The sequence below is a fragment of the Elephantulus edwardii genome, unplaced genomic scaffold, assembly GCF_000299155.1.
Source record: "Elephantulus edwardii isolate Elephantulus edwardi_28Jun2011 unplaced genomic scaffold, EleEdw1.0 scaffold00034, whole genome shotgun sequence".
In the NCBI taxonomy this organism is placed as follows: Eukaryota; Metazoa; Chordata; class Mammalia; order Macroscelidea; family Macroscelididae; genus Elephantulus; species Elephantulus edwardii.
Window position 1 is genome coordinate 22,008,228 of NW_006399784.1, and position 19,524 is coordinate 22,027,751.

Consider the following 19,524-nt stretch of genomic DNA (forward strand, 5'->3'; position numbering starts at 1 on the left):
GGTGGAACCCCGTCTGGCGGCGGCATTCTCCCGTCTCATTACTTCTATACTTGATCCATTGTTGGAGTTACTTTCTTAATACATCTTACTGAGTGTATTTGTCTTTTCTTTGACCCTCTACTTTACTACTGGCATCAGAAAATTAACAGAGAAGAACACATTTGGCATTTTTAAAGCTGAAGCAACTGAAAAAGAAATTTAAGCCTTGTGTTACAATACAAAAGGATGCTATGGGTAAAATCTTGAATGATCCAGGAAGCCTCAAAAGAAGGTGGAGAGAAAACACAGAGTCACTGTGCCAAAAGATTTTATTGATATAGATAATGTCAGGAGGAAACATAGGACCAGTGATGCTGAAGTTCAAGGCAAACTGAAGGCATGGTTATGAAATAAGGCCCCTGGAATTGATGAAATAAAAATTGACATATTTTTACCAACAAATTCAGCTCTGGACTTGCCTTATCAGATTTTAGCAGGATTTGAAGATAGCTAACTCACCAATTACTTGGAAAAGATCCATATTTGTCCCCATTCACAAGAAAGGTGATCCAACTGAATGTAGACATTATTGCATCATCTCACTGATATCATATGCAAGCAAAATCGTGCTGAAGATCATTCAGGGATGGTATAACAGTATATCAACAGAGAATCCAACTTAAGTTGGATTTAGAAAAGGCTGTGGCACCAGGAATATCATTGACGATGTAAGATGGATCTTGGCTGAAAGGAGGAAATACCAGAAAGATATGTTTTTATGCTTTCTTGCATATGCAATGCATATTATTGTGTGGATCATAACAAGTTGTGGATAATATTGAGAAGAATGAGAATCCCAGAATAATTTATAGTGCTTATGTGAAACTTATCTCTAGACAAGGATGCCTTTGTCCAAACAGGGTAGGGGAAGACTGCATAGTTTAAGATCAAGAAAGGTGTATGAAGGAGAATATGATATCAAAATCCACGGAAGACTCACCAGCAATCAGAGGTATGCAGATAACAGACGAATTTTACTTGCTGAACATAAGGAGTATCTGAAATACTGTAGAAGGTTAATATGGATTTCATCTCAGCATAAGAAAACAAGAATCCTCATCTCTTGCCCAGTAGGCATCTTCATGATACATGGAGAGAAGATTGAAATGGTTAACCATTTTGACTTACTAGAATCCACAATAAATACCAATGACAGCATAGACAAGAAATAAAAATAATAATGTAGTGCTGGGGAAGACTGAGTTCAGGAACCTCTCCAAGAAGGAGTGGTGACATCACTTTGAGGACTAAATTGCACCTCATCTAAGCCATGGGGTTTTCAGTTATTTGTTATATATCAGAAAGCTGGACATTCCCTAAGGATGACAGGAGGAGAACCAGTTTCTTTGAGTTATGGTCTGGCTGTAGAGTGCTAAATGTCATATGAACTGTTAAAAAATTCAAACAGATATGTCTTAGAGAAAGTGCAACCAGAGTACTCCTCGGAGGCAAGAATTGTTATACTACATCTTACATAATTTGGGCATATGGGTAGAAGAAACCAGTCTTTGCAGTAGGGCATTATACTTGGAAAGGCGGAGGTGTCAGTGAAAATAAGAGGAAGCTCGTCGATGATATGGATTGATTCAGTCACTAGAACAAGGGCTCGTGTATAGGAGACATGGTGAGGGGGGCTCAGGATCGGCAGTATTCTGGTCTGCTGTTCATAGGGGCTCTATGCATTGTGGTCAACTTGATGGTATCTACCAGTAACAACAGCTCTGCTAAGTGTGATTTCTTTTCCTAGGAAATCGTCGCTCCTGATAACTTGCTCAAACTGTATAGAGTGAAGTCTGCCATCCTTTCTTCTATAGACCATTTAGTCTACACTTCTTCCAAGATAGAATTTTGGTTTTAATAAGAGTTCCTGATAGAGAACCTAACAGGTACAAACTTAATAGGGTCTTGTGGCTAGGAGAACTGTATAACAGAGGACCAGAATAACAGAGAGAGTGCTTTGCACCCTTGGGGAACTGTGAAGAAGCTGTGAGAGAGGGTGAAGAGAGTCTGGCACTGCTGTGAAGAGACTGGCAAGGTGAATATTGGATATGGAGCTGTAGTTAAAGGTTTTACTTGTTGGATGATTGAATGAAAAGCTGAGTTGTAATTCTAAGATAAAATTTGACTAATTGAGGAAACCAAAGGTATATTTATGTTGTTGAACTGAGGAAGACTTTCACTTGTTGACTTAGAAGCTGTCTGAACTAATTGAACAATAGTTAATGTGGCTTGGGACTGTTGGACTAAACCTGGACTTGTATTGTTTGATATTCTTAGCTTCCCTAACTCCCCAACCTATTGCCCTAATAAACCTCATAACTATTAGTAAAGTCTGTGAGTCAAGTTGCAACAAATACTGGACCAATGAGTGGTAGGAGAAGGTGCATGTGGGGTGGGATGTCTGACCATGTAGTTACATGGTTGCTATGGTAGATATTATTGATGGGGAAAGTTCACCTTTATGAATTGGATTGAAATCAGTTAGACTCTGCTACCCCCAGAGGGAAACAGCTCTTTATACAGAGGTAAAGTTCATATAGCATGAAATTGACCATTTAAAATTACTAAGTCATGTTGTTCAGTCCTCACCTTCATCTAATTCTAAAATATTTCTGTTATGCCAAAGCAAATCTCTTACTGTTAAGTAGTGTCTTTCCATTGCTTGCTCACCAGTCCATAGTCTTTTTATATGGATTGAATATATTTTTAGATATAAATAGTATAATATGTGACATTTTGGGTTATTTTTGACTTCTTTAATATCGTAATTCTTCTGATATGGATCTACATTGTATTATGTATCAGCACTTCTTCATTTTTATGACCTAATTCAATGAGCATACCACATTTTATGAGTATTATATAGATAGATATATCACATTTGGTTGTTTAAAATGTATGCATGGATATTTGTACTGGTTCCACCTTTTAGCTAATATGAATTGTGCTATGAATATATGTGTACCTATTTTCACTTATTTTAGATCTATACCTGGGGTGCAGTTGTGGATTTATACAGCAATTGCCTATTTGTTTAATGCTTTCAAATATGCTGAACTTTTTTTACACGGGGGTTGAATCATATTTGGCCCTGCTAGGAAGATTTGAGAATTCAAATTTCTCTACATTATCATGTATACATGCCTCTTACTCTATCCCCTCCATTTCCCCCCTCTTTTAAAAATAGTAAGCATCTCTTAATAATTGCCATCAGTGTGAGAGAGTACCTTATTGTGGTTTTGATTTGTAGTTTCTAATGACTGTTGATGTTGACTGTTTTTTAATTATCTATTGTCTATTTAGATATCTTCTCTAGGGAAATATCTTATAAAGGCCTTTGCCCATCTCTATATTGGATTATGTTTTTGTTGTTGAGAGGGTTGTTTGTTATTTAAAATACACTTTTATTGTGTTGGTCAGAGAAGAATGTATATGCCTAGTAAATACTAAACTAAAATTTTTTAGATATACTGATTCAAGAAATAGTAACACTTTCTTTCTCCCTTCCCTTCGGAAGCTTGTAGGAGGACAGTTTGATTTAGAAATGAATTTCATTATCCAAGAAGGCGAGAGTATCATCTGTATGGTGGACCTACTGGAAAAATGTGACATTACTTGCCAAGCCGAAGTCTGGAGCATGTTTACAGCCATTTTGAAGAAAAGCATACGAAATCTTCAAGTCTGCACTGAAGTAGGCCTTGTTGAAAAAGTACTTGGGAAAATTGAAAAAGTTGACAGTATGATAGCAGGTATGTTTTTCTGTAATACAATGCATGTGAAGAAATAAAACTTGAGTTTTAAATTTTTCATTTCTCAACATTTACTTAACAAATAGTTAAGTGACCTAATAGTTAATCTACAGTGACCTAATTGGTAAGGAATTGGCTCCCAAGCCAAAGGCAGGTGGTTTGAATCCTCCAGCCATTCTGTAGGAGAAAGATGAGCTGTCTTTTGTCATGGCCTCTGGAAACTTATTGGAAGGTCAGCTGTGAGTCAGTTCTAGCTTCAAGGCAATGACTGTTTGGCACTTTAGTTTCCAAACTCTTAAGTAAATATAGACTATCTAGTTCTTCAAGAAATAGAAGTACCTTAATTATTTTGTTTTCTTTTGTTTTCAGATCTTTTAGTTGACATGTTGGGAGTGCTGGCTAGTTACAATTTGACAGTTCGTGAACTAAAGCTGTTCTTCAGTAAACTTCAAGGAGATAAAGGACAATGGGTAAAAACACCTAAGTAACTCTTTGGTATTTAAAAGTATTGCCTTCCATGAATGTGTTAGTAGCCTTGTAACTGATATTTATGCATTTGGGATAAAAGCTATATTATAACTCTTTAGTCATGACTAGAGGTGTGTGCTGACTTAAGAGAACTAGGGGTTTCAGGCATGTTAAAAAATGTGGTCCTGCTTCAATTTTCTATTCTTTAATTAGCATTTTATTTAGAGGGTAGGACTGAGATAGAAAACTGCCGTAGCAGTGCCTAGTTCTCTTTTTTGTGGATCTGAGTTGTTTAGCTCTGGCATTTAAACGGAAATGACCTTTTTAATGACAAAACTTAGCAGTTAATTGATCCAAGTTCCTTCCAAGCAATTTAGCGATCCTTGGCAAGAAAAGTGATGACGATGGTGAACTTATCTTGAACCTCAGGCAGTTTTTCAAATTTTCCACCAGTTAGTTAACTCTCCCTTGGAGGAGTTATAGCAAGTAATGTTTTCTCAATTTTTATTACATTTCTAGTCTTTTAATATCTAAAGAGATTGATATCAATTGTAACTGTTCACTCAGCAAATTCTTTATCTAGTTCTTATTATATATGTCTAAATTTTTGCCCTGCACAGATACACCTAAAATGCTGTTAAAAATTAAGACTGTAGGTTTTTTGTCCCTTTAAGATTCTGTTACTGGTTTTAAGAAATTTGATTGTTTCTCTGTGTAGTTTACATTGTGTGTATTTTATTTATTTTTATTTAGAGTTTTTGCATCTTTAGGCTTAGAAGGTATTTATAAATAAAATTTGGGGGGAAAATTGGCCATTATTTCTTCTACTAAGATTTTTCTTGTCTGTCTTCTTTTTGCTTCTTTTCTTTCTGTACTTAATAACATAAAGTTTGTTGATATTATCCCTTAAGTTCATTATTGTCTTTTATTTTTCCCCACTCCCACCCACCAGTCTTCTATCTTTGTGTTTCATTTTGGATTACTTTTATTGTTATATTCTTGAATTAATGGATATTTTCTTCTCCAGCTTATTAATCAAGCTCTCTGAAAATTATAGTTAAGATAGTTTGTGTACAAGCACATGCATATACACACAAACACTATTTTTTGTTTGAAGTAAAAATGTATGTAATATATTATGTTCCCATACAACAATGAATACATAATTTCAGAGACATTAGTTAAATTTTCCACAATGTTACTGTTGTTGAGTGCTCTTGAGTCAAATATGATTCATGGTAACTTTATGAATAAAGATCTATGCCGTCCTTATCATCTCTAAGCTACTTGAGCCCATCTCATTGAGGCTCTTTTTCTCTTTCACTGTCCTTCCACCTTTCAGAGTATGATGGTTCTTTCTAAGGAATAGCCCCTCCTAACAACATACCCAAAGTATGTTAGACAAGGCTTCTCAGTCCTTACCTCTACAGAGTACTCTGGTTGCACTTTCTCCAAGGCATAAAGGCATCGATTCTTTAGCTGTCATCCTGAAATCATTGTCTAACTTTCAGATGTACGAGTAGTGACTGAAAAGACTACAGCACGAATTGATAGCCTATAGTCCTTACACTGACATTGTGGCTTCTTAGTATTTGAAGAGGTCCTGTTACAAATGACTTTCACATTGAATCAGTGTTATTTTTTCATAATATTCTGATAGTCTAGTTTAATTGCCCTCTTACTTTCTGCTTTAGATTAATTGTTGACCTTTAAGTCTTGTAAAGTTTGTTTTAATTAAAAAAAATTAATAAATAGTAAAATAAAATCTTTTTTAAATGTACTTATAGAGATTACCCTTTTTTTGCATGCTGGTTTTTTCCTACTAAAAGGTCATCCCAGGATAGTTTTGGTTCAAGGCATAAAATGTAACTCAAACCAGTAGTCTCAAGGTGTCCTTTGTTTTCAGTTGGCTCAGCAAGTCAGGACTTTTTAAGAATTTGAGTTTTGTTTTGTATTTTTCTTCCTTTCTACCAGGATTCATCTGTGGTGGCTCTTTTTGGAAGATTCAGCACTGGTCGTTGGGTACCATCTAGCTCTTCTGGGTATTAGAGTGGATGTGGTTCTGCTTATTTAAGCTAATAATTCTGTAGAATACTTTCTTCTCTGAGAGTTTGGTTTCCTTCTTTTCTCTTTTATGCCTAATGAGTAGTGACCAGTAGTTGTATCTTTAGATTGTGTGTATGTGTAGTTTTGTTGTTATTGTTCTTTGTGTGTGTGTGTGTGTTCATCAGTCAACTTATTGAACTCTTAGAGTGTACTCAGATCTGTTCTACAAGTACAAATGCTAGAAATTATTTAGCACAATTTTTGCCCTCAAGTTTAGTTGAGGGAGTTGTTGTTATTCTCGTTAGCAGTGCAACACTATGGACTACACTGCCTAGATAGTATGTGCGTGTGTGTGTGTATAAATATATATATATATATATATATATATATATATTTATAATATTTTTTCTTCTGGCTTTGTAAATTTTGTTTGGTTCTTTTGAATATTTTTTCCTCTCTAATTATGTTTATTTAAGCAATTTAATTCCTTGAAATTATTTGACGTATTTATAATACTTGTTTAGATAGTATTGTACTACTTCTGTGATTTCCGTTATATTTTCATTACTACGTTTTCCTCTTGTTGGTTACATTGCATAGTATATTCATAATACTTGTTTAGATAGTATTGTACTACTTCTGTGATTTCCGTTATATTTTCATTACTACGTTTTCCTCTTGTTGGTTACATTGCATAGTTTATTAACCTTACTAGTTAGGCCTGCCTCTTCTAAGATTTCTACTTTGTGAAATGAATAACTCTAGAATAATGAATATACTGTTAACTGTAAGTTGACAGTGTAGTCTGTCCTAGTAGAAAAAAGTACAACCGTGATGCTCCATAGATAGGAGACTGGAGAGTCTTCATTACATATATTTTAGAAGTACTATCTGGAGGAACCATTCACGGGAGAAGGATACTATGCTTGGTAGAGTGCCAGTGAAAAAGAGGAAGACCCGCACAGACATGAATTGAGGCAGTGGCTGCAGACATAGCACTGGTTGGGAGGATGGCACATGATGTGGCAGTGTTTCATTCTGTTGTATGTAGGGATGGTATTATTAAGTGGCAGCTAACAATACTAAGTCTCAAAGAGGTATTATACTGGCCTGATTTTGATTTGTTTTGTATTCAAAGAACTAATTTTTTTAAAAAAATTAGTATTTTTTTATTACATTAAGACATATAGATGTATATAGGTAATAACATGTATTGAGCTGCAGACCCAAATAAACACAGTATCATCAATAATTGGAAACCGTAAAATAAAATAATATTAAGAAAACACTTTATAACTATTAACATCAAGGATTATAAAATTATATCAAGGAAATTATAGTTGGAGAGGAAAGGTATTTTACATCTTGTGTGATGTTTATTAGAAGGAATGGACACAATTGGAGATAATCACAAGAAGAAGCTAGTACTATGTAAATGCTAAACCAAAACTAAATGCACTGTTCTTGATTCCAACTCATTGTGGCTTTCCATTGCATTTCTGAAGGTGTAAATAGGAGGATATTGCTTTATCTTTCTTCTGTAGAAGAAACCTAGTGGGTTGCAGCTGCCAGACATTTTTATTAGAAAGCTAATATTTAATCTTCTATGTTGGTAAGACTTGATATCCAGTGATTTAGTAGTTCTGCTGACAGTTACATACTTAAAAAAAATTCTTAAGTAGTTCCAGAAGGAAATAGTAATACATGTTCACTGAATCATTATTTTTGATAGTAGTGAATTGTCTATATAAGCACTTTTCTTTAGATGAGGGGATGTGAAGAAGTAGAATTTATTCTTATGTAGTAATTAGAATCAATGAGTAATATGAGAGTTGTTATAAGCTGTTAAGTTTGAACTGACTCATAATTGACCATTCAGTATATTTTCAGAGGCTGGAAATTATACAAGAGGAGATTGCTCATCTTTTTCCTATGGAGCAACTAGTGAATTTGAACCTTGTGCCTCTGTATTGGTAGCACATTATTATTCACTAGATCACCAAAACTCCAAATATGAATAGATGTAAATAATTTATGAAGAAAGTAAGAAACAGAATGCAATATGTAAACCAGTGTCAATTTTTATATCTTTCACCTTCACTTTGCATCCCTAGTAACCTTTTCAGAAAAATTTTAGCTGGATGTAAACATTTCCTTAACTTTTATAACAGTGATATTATACTGTATTTGCATTTTTGTCCTTGACTGACTTCACTTAGCATAATATCCTGTAGACACATCCATATTCTGCAGTCTTTGTAAATTCTTTGTTGTTTTTCAGTTTTGGACAATATTCCATTTTGTGAATGTACTATAGTTTCTTTATCTATTCATCCTTGATGAAACTCTGATTGTTTCCATCTTTTTACCATTGTATGTAATGTATCAATGAACATGAGTCTGCATATATCTGATTGTGATGAATCTTTTATTACTTTGGGATATATACCTAGTACTCATATTATTGAATCAAATAGTATTTCTATCCCTAGCTTTTTTGGTTGTTTGTTGTTGTTTTTTAATTATACCCATTTATTTACAGAATTTGAATACACTGTTTAACAGCCATTCTGGAAGGAAGTTTGGTGCTTTCTCAAATAGCTGAACATAGAACTCTCCCTAGGTTTTAAGGAAGCACCAAGCGTTTCCCATAGTGATTACAACACTTTACAGTCCTACCAGTAGTTCATATTAGGAAAATATGTTGTCCGGGATCTCTCCAGAGCAGTAAAGAACAGTGATGTTGGTTAAAAGACTAAGGCACACCTGATCTAGCCCATGATCTTCTCAGTTACTTGTATGTATCTGAAAGTTGGACGGTGACTAAGGATGAAAGAATTGATGCCTTTGAGTTGTAGACATAGAGAAAAGTGCTGACTATCCCATGAACTGCCAAGAAAACAGATATGTCTTGGATTGAATCCAAGGTTCCTTAAAGGCAAGGATTCTGAAACTTCATCTCACATACTTTGGACATTTGTTAAGAGGGGCTAGTCCTTGGAGGACAGTATGCTTGAAAAGTTGGAGAATCAGCCTTAGACGGGAAGACCCTCAAAGAGATGAATTGACACAGTGGCTATAAAATCAGCTCAAGCATGTTGGAGATGGAAAAAGCCACAGGTTAAGGCAAGGCTCAGCACTCTTGTTCATAGGGTCGCTATGAAGCATAGTACATAACGTCACAACATCACTACCACCAGTAGTGGATTGTTATCTTTTATTCTGTACTTACTCCATCTATATGCTGTACAAGTAATTTGAGAAACTGGACTATATGAATATGTGGCATCAGGACTGGAGGACAATTCATTAAACAGCCTGCCTTGTGTCAATGATTCACCTTAATTTACAGAAAGTGATGAGGATTTGAAACACTTGGCTGCAGAAGATCAAAGACTGCAGTCTTTCAATATGAATTGTATCTCACTTATTAAGAAAACAAAAATCTGTGACGGAGAAAAGATTGAAGTTGTCAATGTTTTCATCTTTCTTGGTTTCACAAACAACACCCATGGTAATAGCACGCAAAGAATCAAAAGATGTATTACATTGGAAAAATTTGCTGTCAGGGATCTCATTAAAATCCTTGAAGCAAGAATATAAACGTAAAGATTAATAAGGCCTGCCTGATCCAAACCTTAGTCTTTGCAATCACATCCTGTGCATCTAAAAGCTAGGCAGTAATACGGATGACAGAAAAAGAATTTATGCCTTTCTATTGTGTTAGCAAAGAGTACGGACTATCCCATGGACTTCCAAAAAGAGAATACATCTATTTTTGAGGAAATTAACCAGGGTGCTCTTGTGAGGTAATGAAACTTTGTCTCACATCCTGGGCATGGAGGAACTTACTCTTGGAAAAGACCATGATGTTTGGAAAGGTGGAGTGTAAGTGTAAGATAGGAAGACCATCAAAGAAATGGATTGACACAATGACTATTGGAATGAGCTCACATGTGTTGGAGATGGAGGATGGCACAAGGCAAGGTTCAGTGCTATTGTTTGTAGTAGGATCACTTTGAATTATAATTTATTGGCCTCCAGCAGCCACCCTGGGCCACATTCTTCCTGTTGCCATGTTCTAGGTATTAAAATTCATAGAATCATACAAACACGTGCGTACACACACACACACACACCCCTACACCCCCACTTTAACTGTACATGAATTTAAAAACTAAAGATAGAAGAACCTTACCGGGATTCAAATCCCATTCCTACATAACTTCTCCTTGCCCTCCTTTTCTCATTTTACCAGAATATAAAAAGTACTTACCTCTCAGGTTGGAGAGGAGGATTGCATAAACACCAAATAAGTAATTGATAAATAAATGCTAAAAAGTGGATAATTTTTTCTTTTGACCTACTGCAGAAGTAACAAGAATAGGTATTCAATTAAAGCAGCAAAGAATGAAAGAACACTGGAATTAGAGCTCCTGATGCTTCAAGATCTGCAATAAACATCGACTGAAATTTCATGAAGTAATCAGTACCAAATTACATTTTATAAGGTTTACAAAATCCCTGCATTCAAAGACCTACTGAAATATTTGTTCTGAGGGTTCGACAAAGTAGCTAACAAGTAGGCTAAATTTAAGGCTTCATACTAAATGTTCAACATCATTGCCTCTCTCTAGAAAGGTTAAATGACAAGCACAGTTTTCTAAGTCACAAAACATTAGCATCATTGGCCTTGTCTCTCATCTTGATGACCTCAGTTCTACCTCATTAAGGGAGTCATGTTTTCCCCCAGAAATATCTTTAACATCCACCTTCCTACCCTATGGGATTTGGGCTTGTTGAAAACTATAGCTGCTGCCACTCCTCTTGAATATTTTCTTAGTGAGTCTTAATTTACTGGAAATGAACCCCCATCTCTTGGCCAAATATCTAAACCTGAATTTGAACTTTAAAATTCAATTAAATTCCATTTAACACATATGGACTGAGTATCTGCTAATGTATAGGCACTGTTCAGATTTATAAGGATATAGCAATGAATACAGTAATTTTTTTTTTCTTTCATGGAACTCAGAGTTTCAATGTTTGGGTCATATATTAAACTTGCTGAAGATATGGAACTTAGTCCTGAACAACACCCACGATCTACTACAGATTGCTTAATTAGGATCAGTAGGGTTTTCACTGGCTAGATTTTAGAAATAGGCTCTAGAGTTTTCCCCCTAGACTGTTATAATCTGAGAGTTCTACAAAATACCCACCTAGGTATAACGAATGAGCTTCCACTGACAGATGGGAGATGAAAAGCACAAATTCTACTGTAGAGCCACCATTGCCCTTTTCCCAATTTTATTCTTTCTTAGAAACCTCAAAACACTCCTATGCCCACAGGGTTTATCTAAAACATGCAGGTAGCCATGATCTACCATCCTTATAGTACATAAAACTATCTCAAGATAACTTGAGAGGTACTTACATATACACATTTGCCATAGGCTTCTAAGGTAAAGGTAAACAGGCATTAGGCTTACTCTGTATAAAATGATACTGCATTTGCATATTCCCCCACCCCCTTTTGAAGAAAAGTTACTGGTGGAAAGACCTATAAGAATCATCTTATCATTAACTTTAGAATATATGGAAGCAGACAGAGAAAAAGGAAATAAGTGAGGACTTCAAATGCTTGTTGCATTCAAAGACCACAGCCTCCATTATGGATTACATCTCAACATCAAGAAAACAAAAATCCTTCCCACTGGAACAGTAGACAACTTCATGGTAGACAGAGAAAAGTTTGAAGTTGTCAGCAATTTCATTTTTCTTGGATTCACATTTAACACCCTTGGCAGCAGCAGTCAAGAACTCAAAACAAAGTTCATTTGGAAAATCTGTCAGGTACCTTTCCAGAGTACTAAAGAGCAGGGATGTCAGTTTAATGACTTAGGTGTGCCTGACCCAAGCCATAGTCTTCAGTGACTAGCTATACGTCTGAAAGTTGGTGCATGACTAAGCATGATAGAGGAATAAGAATTCATGCCTTTGAGTTGTGCTGTTGGAGAAGAGTATTGAATGTCTTATCTACTTTTAAGAGAACATAGAGAACTTTTTTTTTCTGGAGAAAGTAAAACTAAGGTGCTTCTTGGAGGCAATGATAGTCACATTTCATCTCCTATATTTTGGGTGTGTTTTAAGGAAGAACCAGTTCTTGGAAAAAGACCTCATACTTGGAAAGAGAAGACTACTTCCGTTGAGATGGATTGACACTAACAGTGAGCTAATGCATATTGGAGAGAGTAAGTGTGGCACAGAATAAGACAATATTCAGAGCCATTGACTGTGACACAAAACAACAAACATAAGGAGCAACATCACCATCCAATTTACAAAGAGTACTCCTACAGAGTAGTCATTTAGTAGTTTCCTAGATAGTCTTTTCCCCAAATGAATTCTGAAATTCAGTTTGGCTACTTTTGACACAAATAGCTGGAAAGAGGTTTTGTAGACATGTTCCATCATAACAGGGTTATGTTAATGTCTTGGCTTCCCCACTATTGTTATTATTGTTATGTGGTGTCGAGGCACCTGCAACTCATAGCGACCCTATGTACAACAGCCCTAAACCCTGCTCTATCCTGTACTAATCTTATTGTCTCGGACACACCTTCCTCCTCAACCCTGGTCACTGAATCAATCCATCTCATCAAGGGTCTTCCTCTCTTGTGCTGTCCCTCTACCCTCTCAGGCATGACATCCCTCTTCAAGAGCTGGTCCCTCCTTGCAACATGTCCAAAGTATGTCAGATGAAGCTTCAGAATCCTTGATTCCAAGGAACAGCCTGGTTTCACCTTCTCCAGGACGAAACTTTTTGTTTTCTTAGCAGTCCATTGTATATTTAATACTCATCTTTAGCACCATAGCTCAAAGGCATCAATTCTTCTTCTGTCATTACTAGTCATTGTCCAACATTCCAGTGCATAGCAAATAATTCCAGAGACCATGGCCTGTATCATGTGCACATTAGTCTCCAGATTGACATCATTGCTCTTTAGTACTTTGGAGAGGGCTCTGACAGTAGACTTTCTCAAAGCAATTTGTCTTTTAATTTCCTGGCTACTGGTTCCAAGAATGTTGATTGTGGAGCTGAGCAAACTAAAGCTGTGAACAATCTCAGTCTCTTCACCATCTATCATGATTCTGCCAATCAGCCTGCTTTTAGTGATCCTAAAATTGAAAGAGGACCCTGTTGTTTGGACAGAGAAAGGGAGTACAGCATGGTTTAAAATCAAGAAAGATGTGCAACAAGGCTATATCCTTTTACCATATCCAATTGATGCTAAAACAGATCATTCAGAAAGTTGGACTTGGTGAAGAAAAATGTGATATCAGGATTAGAGGAAGAATTATTAGCAACCTACGTTATGTAGGTGACACAACCTTGCTTGCTCAGAGTGAGTAGGACTTTAAGGCTTGCTGCCAAAACCCAAAATTACAGGCTTCAATATGGATTACACTTATCCTCACCACTGGACATCATGATTTCAACATTTCCTCTTACCAGCAGTCAAGAGATCAGATTTAATTGGGGAAGGCTCCTGACAAGGACCTCTCCAATGAACCCAGGAGCAGTGATGTCAGTTTAAAGACCAAGTTGAGTCGGATTCAAGCCATGATGTTTTCAGTCCTGTGCTGTGCATCTGAGAGCTGGACAATGAATAAGGATGACAGAAGGAAGAATTGTTGCTTTTGAGTTGTGATTTTGGAGAGGAGTATTGATTATCACATAGATATCAAAGTAACATATCTTGGAGAAAGTGTACCCAAGGTACTTCTTAGAGGCAAGAATGGTGAAACATCTTACATACTTTGAGTATATTGTTACAAAAGGCCAGTCCTTGCAAAAGGATATCAAAATAGGAAAGCAGTGTAGGAGAGGAAGACTCAGCAAGGTGGATTGACACAGTGACCAAGAATGGGCTCAAGTATGTCAGAGATTGTGGGGATGGCATAGGACAGGACCAGTTTCTGAGTTATTGTTTACAGGATTAATTTTAGTCCTATTGATGACAACTAACACAGCAGTGTATTTGAGTTCTGCTCTCCCTACACCCTTATCAAAATTTGTTTTCTAACTTAATGAACTTTGCTTTTGTTGCCAGAAGATATCTTCTCATTCATTTAATTTACTTCAAATTGAGAATAGATCCAAATTGTTTAGTGTATCCTCTGTTGGTTGTGCCTTTTCAGTTCTATTTGATAGCCTATTTGTGTTATAGATTTGGTCTTCTAAATTTGCCCCATGTTTTTCTTTGTAATTACACTTTTAGGTCTTTGATCTAGCTTGAATTAATTTTTTATATTTTTGAGATATGAGTCTTATTTCAATTATCTGCAAATAGATACCCACTTTTTCTAGTATCATTTATTCAAAGAGGCAGTCTTTTGTCTACATAAAGGACATAATTTAGAAAATATGTTTTTTATATTGATTTGCTTACAAAGTTCATATACATTGAGTTTCATACTATTCTTCATTCACATTGTGTTTCATACAATCTTCCCCATTCATTATATTTTATAAAAGTAATCACATTGAACTATTACCACCATTGGCCTGTCTTTGCAGATTTCTGCAGGATCTACATAAAGGATTTTATCTCTTTAAAAGATCATCTGTCCATAGGTGGATAGTGTAGTCCCAAAGGCATGTGTTTCGTATGCATTTACTCCTTCCATACAATTTACTGCCTCTGAAAACCTTTTGGAGGGTCAGTTTTATGTCAGTTCACACAACAACAACAATAACAGCAAAAATAAAAACATGTATCTGTACAAGAACAACACCACCACTATGTATCTGTAGCTATACAGTATTAAGTATTTAATTCTGTGCCTATGTTGATGGTTTTGGGATCAGGAAGTGTATGATTTCTACTTTGTTTTTCTTCTTGACCAGCACTTATCTGGGGTCTTTTTCTTTTCCATATAAAGTTGTTTATTACCTTTTGTATCTCTCTGAAGACTCTTGACAGAGACTAGATGAGGATTACATTGTATTTGTTGTAGATCAATTTTAGTGGTGGTGGTAAGTGAGTTTTCGGGATGTTTTTCCATTTGTGTATGTCTCTTTAGGCTTCTCATGATAATAATTTGTAGTTTTCTTTGTATAGGTCCTTTGTATTTTTGGTTAGATTTGTGTCTGGATATTTAAAATTTGGTGTGGCTAGTCTGGTGGCCTAGTGTCGAGAAGCTGTGCTTTAATCCCAAAGGCATGAAGTTCTAAGCCAACAATGCTCTGTGGGAGAAGGATGGAGAGTCTCCTCCTGTGTAATTAACTGCCTCTGAAAACCTGCTGGAGAGTCAGCTATGGGTCAGTTCCAACTCTATTATACAAAAAAACGAGAATAGTAGCATATGATAAAGAACCCATGGTAATGAAAGAAGTTCCTTGAATAACTTAATATTCATGATGGTAGCTGTCAAGTAGGGATACTTAACTACAAGTATTTGTGAAATGATTGGTGTCTCTTGAAATGTCTGCCTGTCAAAGGAAGTGATTCTGAAATATAAGCAGTAATCCCTGTATAGACTTCAATAAAAACAACCTGGCATGATTATTTTTAAGTATGAATTAAAAAAAGAAAGAAGTTTCAGCTACACTGACAAAAAAAAGTTCTCTAAAATTGATGAAATAGAAAAGACATATTTCAGCAAACAAAATTTGGTAAGTCAATCTCCTGCTTCTTGAATGATCTAGAAAGCAATACATGAAGATGGAAAGAAATATACACACTCACCATATAAAAAGATTTGACTGAAATGTAATCATCATGAAGAACCAGTGGTATTGAAGGACCAAACTGTACTGAAGGGGTGTCAGAACCCTTGCACATTGACATTTCTAGCCATTATGCTAGCCCCTCTTAAGGGCATGATTTCTAGCCACCTTAACTGAAGACATGTGGCCTTGCAAATCATCGGCAGCTGTGGGGAAAATGTAAGCGAGTGTTTTCACACTATGAGAAACAGTGAAAACTGTGGTGGAGAGAGAGCGTGAAGAAGCTGTGGTACTGCTGTGAAAAGACTGTGGCAAGGTGTAATCAGAGGAACCCTGGAGATGAAACCACTGTTTAAGGTTTTGCTTGTTGGATGATTGAATGAAAAGCTAACTTGTAACTTCCCAGAGATGAAGTTTGTTGGATTACTGAGGAAACCAGAGGCTTATTGCATTTGTGCTGCCGAGCTCAACCTGGATTTTGACTAATTGAGAATTTGTTTCTTGCTGCTAATCTGTCTTGGGATTGTTGGACTATTCTGGATTTGTACTAGTAATATTCTTTGTCTTTCCCACTTCTCAGTCCATTTCCCTAGTAACCTATTACCACAACTGTGAGTAAAGTCTGTGAGTCAGTTTTCAATGGACGTTGTACCCAGTGATTGGTAGAAAAAGATGGAGGAGCATGTGGGATGTCATGTCTGACTGATTATGCAGCTATTTGTATGGTTATTATTGTTATGTGTCATCAAGTCACCTGTGACTCATGGTGTCCCTATATACATTATCTCTGGAGGCTGTCCTATCTGGAGCCAATCACATCATCTTATCCTGAATCTTTCTCTCTTGCACTGTCCCTCCTCTCTTCAAGCATGATGCCCCACTCCAAGAACTGGTACCTCTTTGCCATGTGCCCAAAGTATGTGAGACAGACCCTCAAAATTCTTGCCTTTAGGGAGTAGCCTGATTTCACCCTTTTCAGGACAGACCTATTTATTTTCGACACTCTTCTCCAGCACCACAACTCAAAGGCATCGATCCTTTTTCTGTCATCCTTATTATCTAGCTCTTGGGTACATAGCAAGTAATTGCAAATACCATGGCCTGGATCAGGTGCACTTTAGTTTCCCAACTGACATTGTTTCTCTTCAGTACTCTAGAGAGGTTCCTGACAGAAGACTTTTCCAATGCAGTTTGTCTTTTGATTTTGTAACCGTTAGTGCCAAGAGTGTTGATTGTGGCATCACATAAGCTGAAGTTATCAGTAATTTCAGTCTCTTCTCCATCCATCATGAAGCTGTAAATTGGCCCAGTGGTGAGAATCTTTGTTTTCTTGATGTTGAGCTTCAGTCCATATTGAAGACCTTCTGCAGCAAATGCCTCATGTCCACTTCAGTTTCATCAAGCAAGGTTGTGTCATTTGCATAATGCAGATTGTTGATGAGTTTTTCACCAATCCTGATTCCACATTTGTCATCATAAAGTCCAGCCTCTTGAATGATTTGTTTTGCATATAGATTGAAAAGATATGGAGAATAGGATGCATCGCTGAAGCACACCTTTTCTGATTCTTAACTGTGTAGTGGTTTCCTGCTCTATTTTGACCACTGCTTCCTGGTTCAAGTATAGGTTTTGCATGAGCACAATTAAGTGTTCTGACATTCCCATTCTTCTCAAGGTTAACCCCAGTTTATTGTGATCCACATAGTCAAATGCTTTCACATAGTCAGTGAAACACAGATAGACATTCCTCTGGTACTCTTTGCTTTAAGCCAAGATCTATCTAACATTGGCTATAATGTTCCTAGTGCCACAGCTCTGAGTATTATTGATGGGGAAAGTGTCCTTTTTAAGAAGTGGGTATATGGCAGGCTTCACCTTCCCTGTGTTACCACTGCTTCTTTCACAGCGTGATAAAAAAATAAGGCCCCAGGAATTGATGGGATACCAGTTTTCATGCTTCAACAAGCAAAGTCGGGTCTGGTTGTGCTCACCAGGAAATTAGGAATTCAGCTACCTGTCTCACTGATTAGAGGAGTTCCATATTTGTCCCCATTCTCAAGGAAGATGATCCAAGAGATTGTGGATTTTTCGAACACTATCATTAATATCATATACAAGAAAATATTGGTGAAGATTATTCCCAAACAGCTAGAACAGGATATTGACAGAGAACTGCCAGAAGTTCAGGCTGGGTTTAGAAGAAGCTATTGTTCCCGTCAGATCCCAACACTGGTCTAGGTGGTCGTAAAAGGAGGGAAAGTAATTGAAACTGACTCCTGTGCTGCTTATAGCATGAGAGTTAGTATCAGACAACAATTTTGTCATTCACAAAATTGTTTCTGCTATATTCCTGGTGCTGAAAGGATGTGGAAATGAGTAAAGCTCTCAGTATTTGGGGCAGGAAATGCATTTTTTATGTCCTTGTCTCTTTTTTTTTAGATACTTTTATCAGTAGAGCACATTCTTTATTAAAGGATTATGATTTAGGATTTAATCCCTGGGAAGAAACCCAATGAAGTAGGTGACAGCAGTTTTGCCACAAAACTTTTCACGTGACAACAGTTCTGCTACAAACCAACCAATGCCTTGTTTGGTATCCCTGAAACCTGCCATATGTGATAAATAAAGACAGTGGAAATATATAAAAAAAAAAAAAAAAAAAAAGAAGAAGCTATTGTACCAGGGATATCATTGCCAGTATAAGATGGATTCTGGGGGGAAGCAAAGAACACTAGAACAGTATTTGTGCTTATCAACTATGCAAAAGCATTTGACTGTGTGGATTACTACAAATTGTGGCTACTTTCAGAAGAAAGGGAATTTCAGAACCCTTAATTGTGCTCTTGAGAAATATAAGATCCAAAAGCTGTTTTCTGAAAGACATAGAGGAACACTGCGTGAGTCAAAATCATAAAGGTGTATGTCAGGGTGTATCCTTTCTCCATACCTATTCGATCTGTATGCTGAGCATATGATTTATAAAACTGTACTCTCAAAAGGAAAGTGGCACCAGTATAGGAGGAACACTCATCAAGAACCTGTGTTATGCAGAGATAGCCTTGCTTGCTGAAAGTGCAGAGGATGTGAAGCGCAGCAGAAGATCAAGAACTGAAGTGTTCTGTATGGATTGCATCTCAGCATCAGTAAAAGATAGATCTTCATCACAGGACCAAAAGTCAACATTATGATGGAGAAAGAATTGAAACTTTAATCTTATTTGTGTCAGTAATAAACACCCTTCTTACCAACAGTCAAGAAACCATGAGATATATTACATTAGGCAAGTCTGTTGTCAGGGATCTCCTCTCCAAATTGCTGAAGAGCAATGTTGTCAGTTTAAAGACCAAGGTTTGCATGATTCAGGCCATGGTCTTTTAATTCACCTGCTATATATAGCTTCATAGCGACCCTATGTACAACAGCCCTAAACCCTGCTCTATCCTGTGCCAATCGCATTGCCTCTGACACACCCATCCCGATTACCCC

The 19,524-nt window shown here is 36.6% G+C and overlaps 1 protein-coding gene across 1 annotated transcript in view; it reads left to right on the top strand.

The window, feature by feature from the left end:
• LRBA (LPS-responsive vesicle trafficking, beach and anchor containing) overlaps positions 1 to 19,524 on the top strand; it is an 874,405-nt gene that overhangs the window by 96,740 nt on the left and 758,141 nt on the right. Inside the window, exons 2-3 of the mRNA XM_006884505.1 lie at positions 3,557 to 3,788; positions 4,158 to 4,258. Of these exons, the coding sequence (XP_006884567.1) occupies positions 3,557 to 3,788; positions 4,158 to 4,258 (333 nt within the window). The remainder of the gene's footprint in view (positions 1 to 3,556; positions 3,789 to 4,157; positions 4,259 to 19,524) is intronic.